The sequence below is a fragment of the Aptenodytes patagonicus genome, chromosome 6 (assembly GCF_965638725.1).
Source record: "Aptenodytes patagonicus chromosome 6, bAptPat1.pri.cur, whole genome shotgun sequence".
In the NCBI taxonomy this organism is placed as follows: domain Eukaryota; kingdom Metazoa; phylum Chordata; class Aves; order Sphenisciformes; family Spheniscidae; genus Aptenodytes; species Aptenodytes patagonicus.
Genome location: NC_134954.1, coordinates 3616703 through 3632178, shown reverse-complemented (window position 1 = coordinate 3632178; position 15476 = coordinate 3616703). Strand labels below are relative to the sequence as shown.

Genomic DNA, 15476 nt, shown 5'->3' with positions numbered 1-15476 from the left:
CACTGAATTTAGGTTGGAAGGCACCTGGGAAGATCACCTGCACAAAAGAGTTCATTAGAGCAGAGCGCTCAGGGCCATAGCCAGTCCGGTTTTAAGTATCTCCAAGGATGGAGATTTCACAACCATTCTAGGCTCCTGTTCTGGTATTTAACCACCCTCACAATGAAGACGTTTGTCCTAATATCTAATCAAGTTTTCCTGAGTTTCAACTCGTGCCTGTTGCCTCCAGTCTTATCAAAACACACCTTTGAGCAGAGTCTGGCTTCATCTTCTCTGTACGCTCCCATTACATAGTTTTAGAGGGCAACAAGATCTCAACTCACTCACCTTAATGCTGAACAGACCCCTCTCTATCAGCCTCTTCTCGTATGTCACATTCTCCAACCCCTTCAGCATCTTGGCAGCCCTCCACTGGACTCACTCCAGTACGTCAAGGTCTTCTTTTCTACTGGGAAGCCCAAAACTGGGCACAGTGCTCTAGATGTGGTCTCACCAGCGTCCAAATGGAAGAGAAGGACCACTTCCCTGGACCTACCTGCTACACTCATGTTACTACTGCCCAGGATGCTGTTGGCCTTCACTGCAGGAAGGCACTGCGTACTCATGGTTGACTCACTATCCACCAGGACCGCCAGGTCCTTTTCTGCAAAGCTGCTCTCTATCCAGTTGTCCCCCAGCCTATAATTGTGCACGAGGTTATTCCAGCACACACACAGGAATTTGTAATCGCTTTCGTTGAACTCCATGAGGTTCCCGACAGCCCACTTTTCCAGCTGACAGGCCCCTCTGAACATCAGCCCTGCCCTCCAGTGTACTGGCTGCTCCCACCAACTTGCTATGGGCTGTGACCTGCTGTGTTTGCACTCTGTCCCATCATCCAGATCTTCAATAAAGACATTAAACAGTACTGGACTCGGTATCAATCCCCGAGGGCCGGCAGCTAACTTTGCCCGGCTGATCACAACCCTTTCCACCAACGGACCAATGAATTTTCCATCCATCTTACCAGCTACTTGTCCGGTCTCTATCTAAATAGTTTGGATATACAGATACTACAGGAGACCATGTCAAAGGCCTTGCTAAAGTCACAGTATACAACATCCACTCTCTCCTTGTCCGCAGAGCCAGTCATCATACAAGGCAAGCAGGCTGATTTTGAAACGGCATGGGCTAGGGCAGTACATCTTGTAACCACCTCCACCCTTAAAACTGAGGGAATAATACAGCGTAAGGGTATACACAAAATAACCACACAGACGCGCAGTAAAGACTTATTTAAATGAAAACTGCTATATAGTCATGAACGTATGGCTTCTCAAACTGAGACAGACTCGTGCTTAGAGCAGAGAGGGACCATTTAAGACACAATTTTCTTGTTAGGCTTGCTTCCAAAAATCTGAAAAAAGTCTAACTGATATACATCTTTACTGTAGGTAGGTAGCAACTCATGAATTTCTGAATATCTGGGTTTTACAGCCCATCTCTTATTGAAGGAGGGTAAACATGGCATGGGAGAGAAGAGTCCAAAGCCTGTGAGGAACAGCAGCTTCTAGAGTGCCCTGTGAGAAAACGAGAAACGCCCCCACTGAGAACATCACAAAACCCAGCCAGGCTGGGCTTACAGTTAGGTGAATGACATAGTTAGGAGTGATGATGAAACAGACATTTGAAAACAATTCCTATACCAAGTTGAGATCAGCACTCAATAGGTTTTTCTCAGCAAGAAAAATAGGCCTCCTACGCATATCCTTGTGCCTAGGCTCAGACTAGGTTAGGGTATACAGCAGGCTTTCCACCGTGGCAGAGATGTACCTCGGACACAGTTGTGGCCCTCTACATGACTCAAGTGAAAGGGGAGCAGACTTGGCTTTGCATTTGTCTCTGCCCTGTGCTGTGAAGCTGTGCAAGGACACCTCCAGCCAGTCTGTCCCATTCTGCCACTCCTCAAAGGCACCTCCAACACAGCCTGCAACTGCCCAGCGTACACATCCTGCCAAGAAAGCACCTTCTCCTCCTTGAGCAGACTCGGCTCTGCCCCACCACAGTCAGTGGTCTCCACAATAAAATAGCAGAAGACTAAAGGGTAACTAGAAGTTGCAGAATGGGACTAAGACTCTCATCGGACAGAAGAGCCCAAAAGACATTTCTCTTATGGTCGCTCCGTGAGAAAATGAGGAGGTATTGTCCAGGTCAGAGAACCTGGTCTTGGTCCGCTGCCAGGGTTAAGGATCCAGTTAGTGTGTGATTAAACCAGATACTATGAGTGAGAGTGAGACTGACTTTAAATAGCTCACCAAAACTAAACATAGTCTAAAGGTTTCTGAAGTAATAACGAGGACTCAAGCTTGTCCTTGAGCATAGTCTCAAATCAGCACTCAAGTTAAATTAGGATGTATTAAATGACATGCAATAGACTATGAGAAAGTCAAGAGGCAGAGAGAAGAAAGAAAAATATAAAAATATAAAAGAAACATATCAGGCTCAGCCTAAGGTTTGAGTTAAGGAATGACTAACAGTTTGGTAAAGGAGTTACTAAGCAACTTTCTAATTCGAAAGAGCTGTCCAAAGTAAGTTCAGGACTTACTGGTTCCTCTTCACCTTTTAGAGATAACAATACGATAAACTCTAACCAAAATCAAAATTAAAGAGTTGACAAAATATCCAGTTAAAACAAAACTTACAGGCACAGATGAAGGTTTGACGTCAACTCCTGAAACTGAGTCAATGAATTCATGTGTGATTTTTGTTTGTTTGTTTTTAGAAACTTGGAAATCTGTACTGATTTGAGATTAAAAGAAAATAAACCTCTCACAAATTCATTGAGCAAGATATACTTACTGAAACCATACTCCAGCTGCAAACAGATACACATTTCTCCACCCAGTAAGGCAAAACACTGCAAAGTGCACAGACTCTACCTTACGCAGTATTTTATATTTGTAGTTTTAAATGCTCCATATAAACTTTTCATAAAGTTTTCTTAGTGTGTAAAGTCAAGTACGAAAAAGGTTTGTTTTCAGATTGTGTTGTAAGATCCAAAGACATAAATATTTTAGGAAAGACGCGTACTTACGCTGGTAGTTGCACATAAAGCAGGCCTGTGCTGCAATCATCCACTCAGCTCTGGTCTCACAAAAGATAGCAATGTTAGTCTTTGGTTGCTGACCCAATACTGCTAAGCCGTTTCCAAAATTAACAGCTTTAATGTATACATCTTCGTATGAAAGCCAGGTGTACTTGCCAAGGATGACCTAATAAGAATAATAAATTCAATTTAGAAAACGAAAATCCTTAACACGTGTCCTACTACATCTTTATCCACGTGAAGAAACCACGCATATTTGACGTAAAAGTTGCTTAAATTCTAAGAGCAGTTTATTCAAGATAACTAATATTCTTGCCAAAAACTACAGGGACTGTGGAAATTCCAACACAAATACTGCAATATCTCCACACGTTAGCACCTCCGTTTCTGTTTTCACATTAGGAAAGCACACGATTCCCACCGTATTTCGTAGCTTCAGAAGCCCTCCGAAAGGCCGTGGTTATCTGACCCATATGCCTTTGGATTTTTAACAAAGGTTTGTTTTATTTTAAATAAAGGGGGAAAAGCACTAGCTAGTGCAATACATACTCTGTTATTTCCTTTCTTGGACAGTTGGGCTATGATTCTCCTATACAAATATGATACTTAGGTGTTCATTCTTACAAAAAAACCCCAAAAAACAGGGAAACTGGAATCCAGAAAGCGATGTATCAATGGGTCCTCAGTCAGAAATTGTGAAATCCCCCTCCCTTTGTTTGTTCCAAAACAAATGTCAGGGGGAAGAGGAGTTATCTTTTTGCCCTTTTCTACTGTTGAACGAAAGTGGGACAGAAGACTGGACTGGAAATTACTGGCAAATCTCAGTACTGAAAAGTCATGTGGAGAGAGTTAAGCAATCTCACTTTTCTTCTGTATGGGAAAGCTGGTGCACAGTAAAATTGGATTTGAATTTACAGTTCACTATCTGTCATAGATTTCTATGTGTGCACTTGCACCTTACAGTACTATTTTCTCACTGAGTGCTAGGTCATTTCTTTGATGACATCCTAGAAGTTTTCATATACAGATGTAGTACAAAGAAGATGTTTTGCACTGAAAAACCAGACTCAAATTATAATACCTTACCTGTCTAGTTATACAAGCACCTTGACAATTTTGAAAACGAATTTTTATTAGTCAAGTATTTTGGACATTTCCTTTGGCTACATAGCACTAGTAACAAACGCAAGCAAACGATTAAAAATGAAAAAAAAAAAAAAAAAGCTAGAAAAACAAACTTCTCCCTCCTCCCTCCATTCTGTTTTCCAGATTTCATTTATCAACTTGTAACTAAATTTCAAACTTGTGGGCTGTAAAATCTAACAACTTTTTGGCATGTAACTACATTTCTACTGAGCCTGTATTTCCACATCCACTTCCTTAATAAAATTAATTTGAAAATCTCTCTCAAACTCTAATAGCAAAATAAAATCTAATAGATTTCTTTTATCAAAACACTTTTTCAAACTGCTGAAGTTTACTATTGGGTAACTGAGTTGTACCTACTACAGCCTTGCTGCACGTTGCTCATTAACCTACTGTTAGCAGGACAAACCTTTCTTAACTCAGGTTAAGACTTAACTCAGGACAGGTATATGTGCACCTGCTTGGAAATTTCACAAGTGTTTTCATGGGAAAATATCATTTAACAAAACCAAAAAAACAATACTTGCCAACAATAGCAATACTTAGCAATTTCACCAGAAAATAAACATTTCTCACACAAATATCCGCCCAGGTTTTCCCGCTGTATTTACAGAAACTCAGCTTCATTGGCAAATAGACTGTTACAGAGCCAAAAACCTTACTGGAGAAGAACAATCACATTGAATTTCTCTGCTGTAACCCGGGAGAGAACCACAGCAGAATGGCTGCCTGACCTCAGCCGCAGCACCGCGGGGCGGAGGGCTCACGGGCTACCCGCGCTCAGAGGTACGGCCCCCGAGGAGGAGGACCTGGGAGCTCCTTTCCGTTTCGACACACCAAGATATTTCTGGCGTGGAAAACCTTTGCTGCTTCCAAAGAAAATATTGCACCTCTTCCTCTCCATCCAAATTTCAGTCATTTGGAATTTTAATTCCAATTTGGGACATTTTTTCCCCCCCAAACGCAGTATTTTTGTCAGACTTGGAAATTCCTGACAAGCTCATCAGTTGAAAACAATTTACAGAAATGAATCAGGCAACACCTTTCCCACCATTATACTCTACCTACAGCGTGGCCTCAGGGATGCTGCTCTCAAATAATTAGGCCAAGAAATACAAGCAGATTCTTGTTACTGTTTCTGGTAAGTTTGCCAATCCATAAATTAACAGGTTTTGGTAATTTCCACCATTCACTACGTAACTCACTAAAGTTGAAATAATAAATCATTAAAGGATCAAAAACGGATCTTTCTGAATAACACTTGTGATTACGATTTTTCCCTTTTTTTGTTCTCTTAAATAATTTATCCTTGTTGCTTAAACACGTTTGATACAAAGTAGTGAAAGAAGGCCTTATTGGTGCTTTCCCTTCTTAAGAGGTTAGAAAGCGCACGGAAAGGAAGTATAGCACTGTTAGTAATATTTTTCTATCTATAGAAATATATTTCTGAACACTGACATGTGAAAACAGATGAGAAGACCTTTTTCAATGCAGCTATTTTGAGTTTTACTTTTCCCACCGCCGTCCATATATTTAAATTCCCACGTCCCCTTCCTCCCCATGCCCAGCATCTCTTCTCTATTCCCTCCCTATGGCACATTAATATACTGCCTCTGTCCGTTATGTCCCTTTCTCCCGCATTTCCCTATATACTTCTTTCGCAGGACACAGAGCAGGTTATGGTTTCCCTCATCCTTCCTTATGTTTGAGTATGCCTCCAAATCCATCTCCCTTCTTGGCCCTTCCCTCAGTAGCTTTCACTAATATTTTCCAATGAACAGTTTCTACTGTAAACAGCTGTTAAGACTGATGTTAAGTGCCAGCATCTTTTAAACGTCCACACACGTTTAATTTTACAACTTTCAGAACTTATTTCTGCTAGATAACTACTTACACATGTAAAGAAAGTGACTGTCCAAGAGTGTGCAAGAGAAGGGCCCAAGAAGTCAAGATTATTGAGAATTTAAGCAGACACATAAAACCAAACACTAAATCAGAAGAGACAGCACCCCTGACTGTTTACTTCGAAATACTACATTAAATGGAAAAATACTGCCCTCTAGTGCACCAGCTTTTAAACATACTTAAACTGCAACATTAAAAATACTTGAGTTATCTATTCAGTGCACTGGAAAATATTATTAAATATCAGTACTGTATTAATATTGCAAATCCAGCATAGAGACTAAATACTTGCTGCACAGTGAACCTTTCTTAATCTGCATTTTAGGGCAACCATATTCAAATTTTTAGTGTGAAGGTGTCATAAAATGCTCTCAAAAAAGCTGCAGGCACATGTACAGTCGTTAAACTACCTGACCTCAGTTAGCTTTCAAGGTCTTCCTAAAAGTAGCTTATAAGGCTTGAAGAACCTTGACTACAATTTGGAAGCCAGCGATCACGAGTTAGATACGTCTCCTTGTAGAAAGTATTTTACAAATAATACAAAGGAGGTTATTTGAAATGTCCATTTTTGGCCTTTTTCACATGAAAACATGGGACTGCAGCTGAACACTTCTGAAAAACCCCACCCTAAAATATTATTTACATAGCACCCTATGTTTTTCAACATCATAAGCTACTCTCTTACTGCTCAATGACGTGGCATGGCAAAAACCTTCCCGCAACTTCACGGGAAGTTTCAGGACCAGCTGTGATGAGCACTGGTCTGAATTCCCAAGTGCTTGCCCGTGTGCTTGCTGTTTCACGTAAGTCTCACAGGCTTTAGATGCATCACTTTCCCCTACCAAAATCGTGTTTACTTTTCCCCACTATGTCTCATTTATTATGTTTCCATTAATTCTGTTCTTGGTTACAAACCCTTTTTAAAACAGAACCAACCAACCAACCCCCAAAACAAACAACCCCCCCAAAACAACAAAAGAACACACACACACACAGAGCAAAATCCACGTACCAACATATATAAAAGCAAGCACGTGATAATATAACCTATAACTAAGATGACATAAAATAATCAACCAGCAGAATAAAGTTAATCTTTTGGGCATCGTACAATTTAAGCTCTGCTTAAATTAATTATTTTTTCCAATTAATTACATCTTAATCTCTGAAGTATTTTTGACATTATTTTATCCTGACTTAAATACGTATTTGATGAAATTAGTATTAGGTATGCTTTCCAACTCATGTATTAAAGGACACTACAGAAGGAAACAGGAAGAACTACCTACCTATGAAATATTATAAAATGCAACAAAGTGAGCAGAAGCAAGTATTTGTATTTTATTAACATCCATGAATTTCTGCTACTTTGGTAACTACACAGGAATAAATAAATCTTTTGAACAATATAGTATCATAAAAATTCAAGAAATTACAGATTATCTGGGATATCATTGCGCTCAGAACAAATTAATGTAGTATCTGATCTTAAAGATGTTAAATATCTAGCTTTAAATAATTTTAGCTAAAGTGTGAGCACTTAGTTCTCTTAAGAATCAGAAGCTTAATATTTTAATTTTTTGAGATATATATTTACCCCATTAAGGAATCATTAATTAGACTAATCTAGCCCATTGCAATTTGCACAGAGAGACATCTTCTAATAAGTAATGCAATTCAGTACACAGAGCCATGATCTACGTTCAGATCTGCCCCTGACTTAGGTGACCTCAGAAAAATGCATCAATGATTCCCACCACTGAGTTCAATTTCTGAAAGGGAAAAAAATAATTAACAAGTTTTGCAGCTCCTCTAAGGTATAGAAGTTATATGCATTGTATCTACAAATTAAATTCCTCACTTGCTAAAACATGTTATGAGGTATTAAGAAGCACTGTATTCCTTAATGGAAAAAACAATTTCAAAGTAGACTTATGTGATAATGCCACAACTTGGAACAAAATACCACGAGGGCAAGTATGGCAATCAACCATAATGAACTGTTGTGTCAAGCTTAGACAAAATTACCTAACTTAGGTAATTTCTAAGTCTAAATACTTAGAAACAATTAATTTAAGTAGGTCAACACCAACATTTTTCAGCCTTCCAATATTCAGAACACTTTGCTTACATAATGGAAAAGGCTAAAACCCCTAAGTTCTTAAGCCTTACATTACTAATTACGTTTAAAAAACAGAGCACAGATCACGGGCAGCCAAAATTCTGATTTGTGCTCAGAAGCCTGCTTTGTACGACATGAACTTTCTGTTTCTTTACAGGGCAATGAGGCAGGAAAATGTGCATCAAGAAAGACTGTATGTACCCATTTCCCCCAGCATTTCCTTCATACTGAAAAATTAACTCCATAGCTGGGAGGAAGTTTCACTAGCAATTAAAGCTTCTATAAAGACTTAAACAGAACTAAACTTTGCCATGTATTGTGGTATTAATCAAATTCTACTTTAAACATTATACTCCTATATCAGAATTAAAACTAGCAGTATTTAAGGAATCCTTTATTATATGAGGAGATAAATTTTTCTTCTGCAGGAAAACTAATCTTAACTAAAAATTGTTTTTATAGCATGTAGTTAACAACTGTATTAGATATATATCACATGTAACACATATCCGCACATATATATGCGTATCCTGTTAATGGTATCTTGACTTGCTTCTTCAGGCAAAACTGCATTTTTAAATGCCTCTGAACAAATACAAAGCAGCAACTGACAATACAGGCCTGAACTTAAAAGACTATAAAAAGTCAGTCCCTTGAAACAGAGTTTTAATATTGAAGTTGCATCTCACACACACCCCACGATTACAGATTAGCAGAGCAGTAGTTCACCTCAAAGGAGGTTGAAAGGAAAAAAAAAAAAAAACCAACTCTTCCAATTAAAGTCTGCGCAATCCTTTTCCAAACAAACGTTTCATTTAAGCCCTGACTTCACAGGGCAAAACAGTAAATCCTTAAGTTACAATTAAGTTTACTGGAAAGGCACATCTGAGTATAGGCATCTAGTAATTTTTCTGTATTTGTCTGATGACAGTGCAGAATAACAGAAAGGGAGACTTTTTTCTTAATTCACCTAAAAGGCAAACTTCAAAGCCAGTTACATCATCAGCTAAATATTAAAAACAAATACCTAAAACACATTTGTGTTTTTCCTTTGGCTGAAACCATAAAAAAGGATATCTACTCAAGAATGCAAAAAGAAGGTTTAGATCCGTTTTAAATGCTGAGTAATGAAAGGTTGGGAATTAGATAATGTAACTCGTTTCACTACTACTTAATCTAAGTAGAGAAATTTATTTTTCCTCCCGATTTGCTTTACTGGACTAGAAGTGCTGCAAAAGAAAGTAAACACACCTTGAAAAAATTCTCGAAGGCAGACTGCAAAAAGACTTACCTTTTTAAAAACTTTTCCTGATGGCTGGATTTCATCTTCCTCTTTTAGGATTTCACGTGTTCCCAAGAGTTTTTTGTCCTTAAATTTAGTTTTAGCATATTTAAAAACTTTGTCGAGTGTATCACACCCAGGATATAAAACTGAAGCTAAGCAATGTAGACTGTTAACAGATCTGTACGCACCCCCAGGCTTGTTATTCACAGGTTTAGCTTTAACCTGCTTGGCTTTTGCTATAGCCTGCCTTGATCCTGAAAATATGTACCAGGGAATGTATGTTACAAAGGAGTACACCAAGATCATAAAGTTTATAAACTGTAGAAGAATAGGGTTGATGTTATGCTTCAACTTCATTTTGGCTGCTTGTGAAGGTTACAAGGAAGAGTTCGGAAACATGGATCAATTAGACAGGGATCCAAAAAGATCTGAAAAGAAAAAAGAAAATGTTAGTGGTAAACTCTATAGCTGTTGGCAAGGGGGTTATTTTCAAACATATTCTTGCAATCCATACCAAAGTAGGTCTTTTTATGCAGAAATTAGGCTAGAAGTCTTAACCCCTAACACAAACAAAACAAGACACCGATACATGAAGAAAAACTCTTCCATTCCCATTGAACAGACCGCAGTACTTACTAATATTTTTATTTCTTTGGACCCTACACAACACAAACAGAGAACCTAAGGAATTCAGGACCTGGGTTTTTAATTAAATGGCATGTAAACGGCATGTATTTATCTGAAAACGTTATGTGATTATACAATTTAAAAGATTCTCTCCAACCACATCAGAATACCTACACGCGTATCTTCACTAGCAATCTTTATGACCTTTGATGACTGTAAATCATCAACCCCCATACAAGCCCTAAGAACACAAGTAACGCCACCGCTCTGTATGTGGGAACCCCGATCACTAAGTTTGTTGAAATGCTTTCCAAACATTATACAGACTGGGACACCTACATAAGAGAAGGAAACTCTAACCTTCCTCCACGAAGGCCCCGTACGTGACAGAACTTTGCTGGTTCTTTCATTCCTAGGGACTTTCCATCAGTCCTACGATTTCAGCCTCAGTACCAGTATGCAACGGGCACACTTGTTATATAAATAAATATGACAGTAAGTTAACTGATGTTTGGTAAATACTGGAAAACAGCTTAGAAATATCCCCAAATCCTAACAACAGCACTATGAAGAGATGCATAACTTTCTCCAGGGTCCCTAACGATGCCAGGGTATTCACTTTGACTTTTTTTAAAGCATCATTTATCACACCTAAAGAACACAAAGATGCAACTTTCTGATGTATTCTACTGTGGAGGCAAGAAATTATGCCATCTATCTAAAAGACCCCCCCAAAAAATCAACAAAATAATTAAACTCATTATGGAAGAGAGGGACGCTTGTCATAATGGCTGAAGATGAATTTCTGCAATGGTGAATGAGCTACCAGTTATAAAAATCAGTGTTTTGTGCATAAAAGCAAAATGAACTATAAGTACACCTCACTCCATTAACTCTCCAAATGTATTGATACAACTGTATTAAAAGCAATACCATAAATCAAGCAACTAATAATGTGTATATAAGATGTACAACTTCGAAAGAACTATCAAAATTAAGTAAATTTTCATTCGTAAGATACAGTGCCAGTACCATATCATTCTTTGCTGTTGTCTTACATTCATTGACTCTTTGAAAACCCTAATGAAAAGAAATTTTAGTTGAAAAAGTAATGTTTAAATCATGTAAGATCCTTCAGTAGTAATGGAAAGAAACCTTGCTTCATGAATCTTAGATTTGTAGGTCCTTTTGGGAACAGATCAATCCAATATCCTTCATTTGTAGGATGATATTAATTCCATCCTTCTCTAAACCATACCATTTCTTAAAACTCCAAGCAAAATTATTTCACCATCAACTTCTTCCCTAACAAGCTGCTGTAACCTCATCGTTAACACGGCGTCATTACAGGCAGTTTGAAGGAACCAAGCAACGTCAAGGTCTGTTCTGCAAAGCACCCAGAGACCCACATTCAAAGAAGCATAGGAGCTCTTCACAGTAGGGACTTACTGAATCAAGCAGCAGAGAGGGAAAGGGATTTAAAACCTAAAAAATTGAAGTGTATGTATTTTAATTCTCAGATCAAAGGCAAAAAGCCATGACAAATAAAAACCCCAAACTTAAATAGGCTAAAGGGCAAATTCAGTAATCGTTTGAAGAGACTTATGTTCTTAGGCTGTCACTGAAGGATACTTAATGGAAATCATCATGTGCCAGCCAATAAGCTACTCAGTCCAGAAAAATTATGCTGTTGTTGATAGCAGCATAGAACATGATGTTTTAAACCTGAATCCAGAGTTCACACAACAAAAGTTTACCCGTTTTTCAAAAAGTTATACGTTGTACTATAATTTTGTCTGGCTGAGCCACAACACAAAGGAAGTTTCTTGGTGGCAATGTAAAGGCTCCACCTCTTTCCTTGTATAACTGAAGAACACAAGACGCATTTTAACTCATCATTTCATTTATTTGTTTGCTATGTTGCTGAAGAGAAAAATTCCAGGTAAGCAAAGGAGATGTCTTGTTTCAGCTTAAAATGCCTTCATCCAACAGATTTATCATTGCCATTCCCAGCAGAAGAACATCGAAGTCAGCTACATGGATCACTAAGCATCTGATAAAAAAAACATTTCGATGACAATGTAGAAGCAAAACTTAACCCTAACTTGAGACCGGAGTGCTAGCAGTAAGACAATTATCTTTTTCTTTTACTACAAGCAAAGTCAAGGCAGCTGAACATGACAGTACTTTTTGGGGTTTTTGTTAAGTCAAAGGTCATTTAACCTCCAAAAAAACCTGGTTTTAAAAAAAGATTGTTTTCATCAAGATACAACGTTTGTATGTGCATTTTTTTCTATGACAATTGCTATTTTGAACCTTTAATGTATGGTATTTTAAAAACTCAAAACGAAAATGCATAATTAATAATCAATTTGCAGAACTAATCTGAAAACGAAAAGTTTCAGGGAAATTTTCAAGGTTATATAAAATTTGAAAGGCTTGAAAGGGATGCACTGTTTGCTGTTTAATATTCCGCCCTTAAAAAGTACCAAACAAAAGAAACCCTCCGAAAGACTTAGTGAAATACTACACTGGGGCTTCAAAAATTTCACTGAAATACAATTTGTGGTCACCTTGTTAATTTTGGAAGTATATGACTGCTTTTGACCGTAAAAAGAGGGTAAGTAAACCCAACATTTTGGGGCAGGGAATGGAAAGCAGAGAACAACGGGATCCTAAGCAGTTTTAGTAAGTATTAGTTAGGCTAGGACACCGCGAGAAAGTCCACTGCCTTTACAATATTGGAATTTTGTTCTTGGGTAACTCCTGCTTAATCACTGACAAATAAAAAAACACGACACATGAAAATATCTTTGACTTAGTGGTTCGGTCTGCAGATTAGCTGTGAACAGTCGGGTTCTTACAGAACATGCATCCATTCTGTTTTCACATAATCCTGTTGGGGTTTTTGAGGAATCAGTGTTCAAACCCTGACTAGTGATGCAGGAAAGGCTGGCAGATTAAATCCTGAAGGAAAGAGCTGCTAATCTATGCAAGAATACAACTTAACAGAAAAACTGTGCAAGTGATTGTTTCTGCACACACATAACAGCTGTTCAGTTTACAAGGAATTCTGTTTCATGAAGTAGTCACCAAACGGGAAAGGGTAAGACCACAAGTAAAAAGTTACACGCTTTTTTTAACAGCAAAGAGAAGAAGCAACTGGCACACTCATTCATGAGTCTGGAGAAGTAAACCGGCAGTTTTTGGGACTGATCCTGCTTAATACATAATCAGTGATTTGGCCGGATATACTACTTATACTAATACTGTTATACCTTTTAGTTTTAGAAGAAAACTTTTGTTAAATGAGAAAAAAAGAAAATCCTTAAAGGAATGTGTTTACTAATTGAGTTGCTTATAATAATTACACTACAATAAAAGCATGCATTAACAAGAAAAAGAAACCTTATGCAACTTCTCATCGTGGCAGGTACAGGTACAACAGCCGATACAAGATGTCCCCGTCTCACTTTACTCAACAGGAGCTGTCACAGGCAACTGCGCGAAATCTAAGAATGGAAAATCCCCATTAAATATGGCAATTATAAAACGCATCCTCCATTCTTTCACTTGTCTTTTATAATAAATAAATAAAACCTTTTGCTCATCTAATACTGCACTGTATCACCTCGGAGAGTCTAGGCCCACTACATCTAAGTTAAAACAAAGCCAACGGTAACACACAACATAGTCGTGGTTCGTACTCAAGTCCAGTATAATCAAGGTGGCTGGAAGAGCATTAGTTGAAGTCAGCAGCTCACGCTACTAGCCTCCCTGACAAACTAACTCCCCCCACATCTTTCAGTGTAACACCAGTTCTACCATTTGGGGTGGAAAAAATGTACCTATCTTTGTACAGCTTTCTACGCAGAGAATACGTTTCAGTCTGAGTAATAAATTTTCCTGGACACTTTATAAAAAGACTACATAAAATAGTAATCATTACATTTATTGACTTTGCTCTACTATACATCAAGGTTTTCTTTATTGCTCTTTGCAGAAAGAAGTCTTACTTAAAAACCTGTGCCAGTAATTCACATTTAAAATATGCAGCAAATGTAAACATTTCGTACTTATTACCTGTGGGCAAATATTATTTACACACCTATTCAGTTCTTACGCAGATAATCTTTTCCAGAAAACAGTTTCAGGGGGTTGACTATTTGAGCCTGCTGCTTGAGGTAAGTACTCAGGGTGCTCACTGCCCCATTTCTTGACTTCCATGATTTCACACGTACTCATTAAACAAAACCAAACTCAAACCCAGAGATTCCGAGATACCCTTGCAAAAAAAACTTTCCGTCAACCATTTATAGTCACACGAACACACATTGGATTTCTCTTATCAGCAAATCTTGCAAAAAGAAACTGATTTGTTAACATTCGCAGAAAGGATAAAAAGGTTATTTACAGGGTTAGGCTTTATTGGACAAAATGGCTGAGTATCTTCATGTATTGCCTGATATCTTCATTATAAAAACTAACAATCCGAGTACTCAAGACAATATAACAAAGCCCATAATATAGAGTTTTAACTGTATCAGAAATTAGCCTTTACTAGTTTACATCTGGACTTAAGCAACATTAACAACCCTAAGGGAGCAGGTTTTTTTACTACATCTGGAATTTGCTATATGAGCTGCCAGTGATAACATTTCTTTGCGAGCATTCAGCAAGTGAGCTTTTCTTTTACAAAAAGAAGAGATCTAAAAAAAACAAATTACTATTATCCATTTCTAAATACTCATGTACTCAACTACATAAAAGTAGAAAAGAAAACCAAATGTACACAGAAGCAACAGCCTATGCTTCACAAGGAAATTCCCTTGACTATGACGCAAGGTAGAGCCTGAGGTAGCAAACAGTGCTGAGGAAAAAATCCTAATGTACAGCCATCTAAGCGGAAGATCTGTTTTGCACTATGGATTTAAGACAGTTATATTTGAAAACAGATGTTCCTCACAGCTACAGCAGAAGTGTTTTCACACATTTCTTGAAACGGAGAGGACCGAAATCCCGACAAGCCCTAGCGAATGGTGGAAACGATGCTTTGGTCCCCAGAGAAGAGTCGGTGCTCAGCACGTTTTCCCGAATTTGAAGCGACTGCAGAGCGAGCACAAGGGCCCACCTCAGCTCCCCAACTCACCCTCCCTGCTGCTTTCTGCAGCAAGCCTCTCCTCCCCACCACCTCCCGCATCCCCAGAGAGCCGCTGCCCTGGGACTGCTGATGGGACCTGTGTCGCTCCCCAGGGCCCAGCTCCCTCCAAGCCAGCCTGGTGGTCCCCTCTCTCCCAAGCCCAGTG

General features: G+C 38.5%; 1 protein-coding gene across 7 annotated transcripts in view; it reads right to left on the bottom strand.

Annotated features, from left to right (window-relative positions):
* Nucleotides 1-15476, bottom strand: part of ACSL3 (acyl-CoA synthetase long chain family member 3) — a 50950-nt gene that overhangs the window by 22348 nt on the left and 13126 nt on the right. For 4 of the 7 annotated variants that reach the window (XM_076340863.1, XM_076340870.1, XM_076340866.1 and 1 more), the window contains exons 2-4: nucleotides 13579-13682; nucleotides 9550-9971; nucleotides 3074-3251 (exon numbers count right to left, since the gene is read on the bottom strand). In XM_076340863.1, the coding sequence (XP_076196978.1) occupies nucleotides 3074-3251; nucleotides 9550-9900 (529 nt within the window). In that variant the 5' untranslated portion in view covers nucleotides 9901-9971; nucleotides 13579-13682. Of the gene's footprint in view, nucleotides 1-3073; nucleotides 3252-9549; nucleotides 9972-13578; nucleotides 13683-14278; nucleotides 14385-15476 lie in introns of those variants that run through there. The other 3 variants (XM_076340867.1, XM_076340868.1, XM_076340869.1) reach the window with 3 other exon arrangements.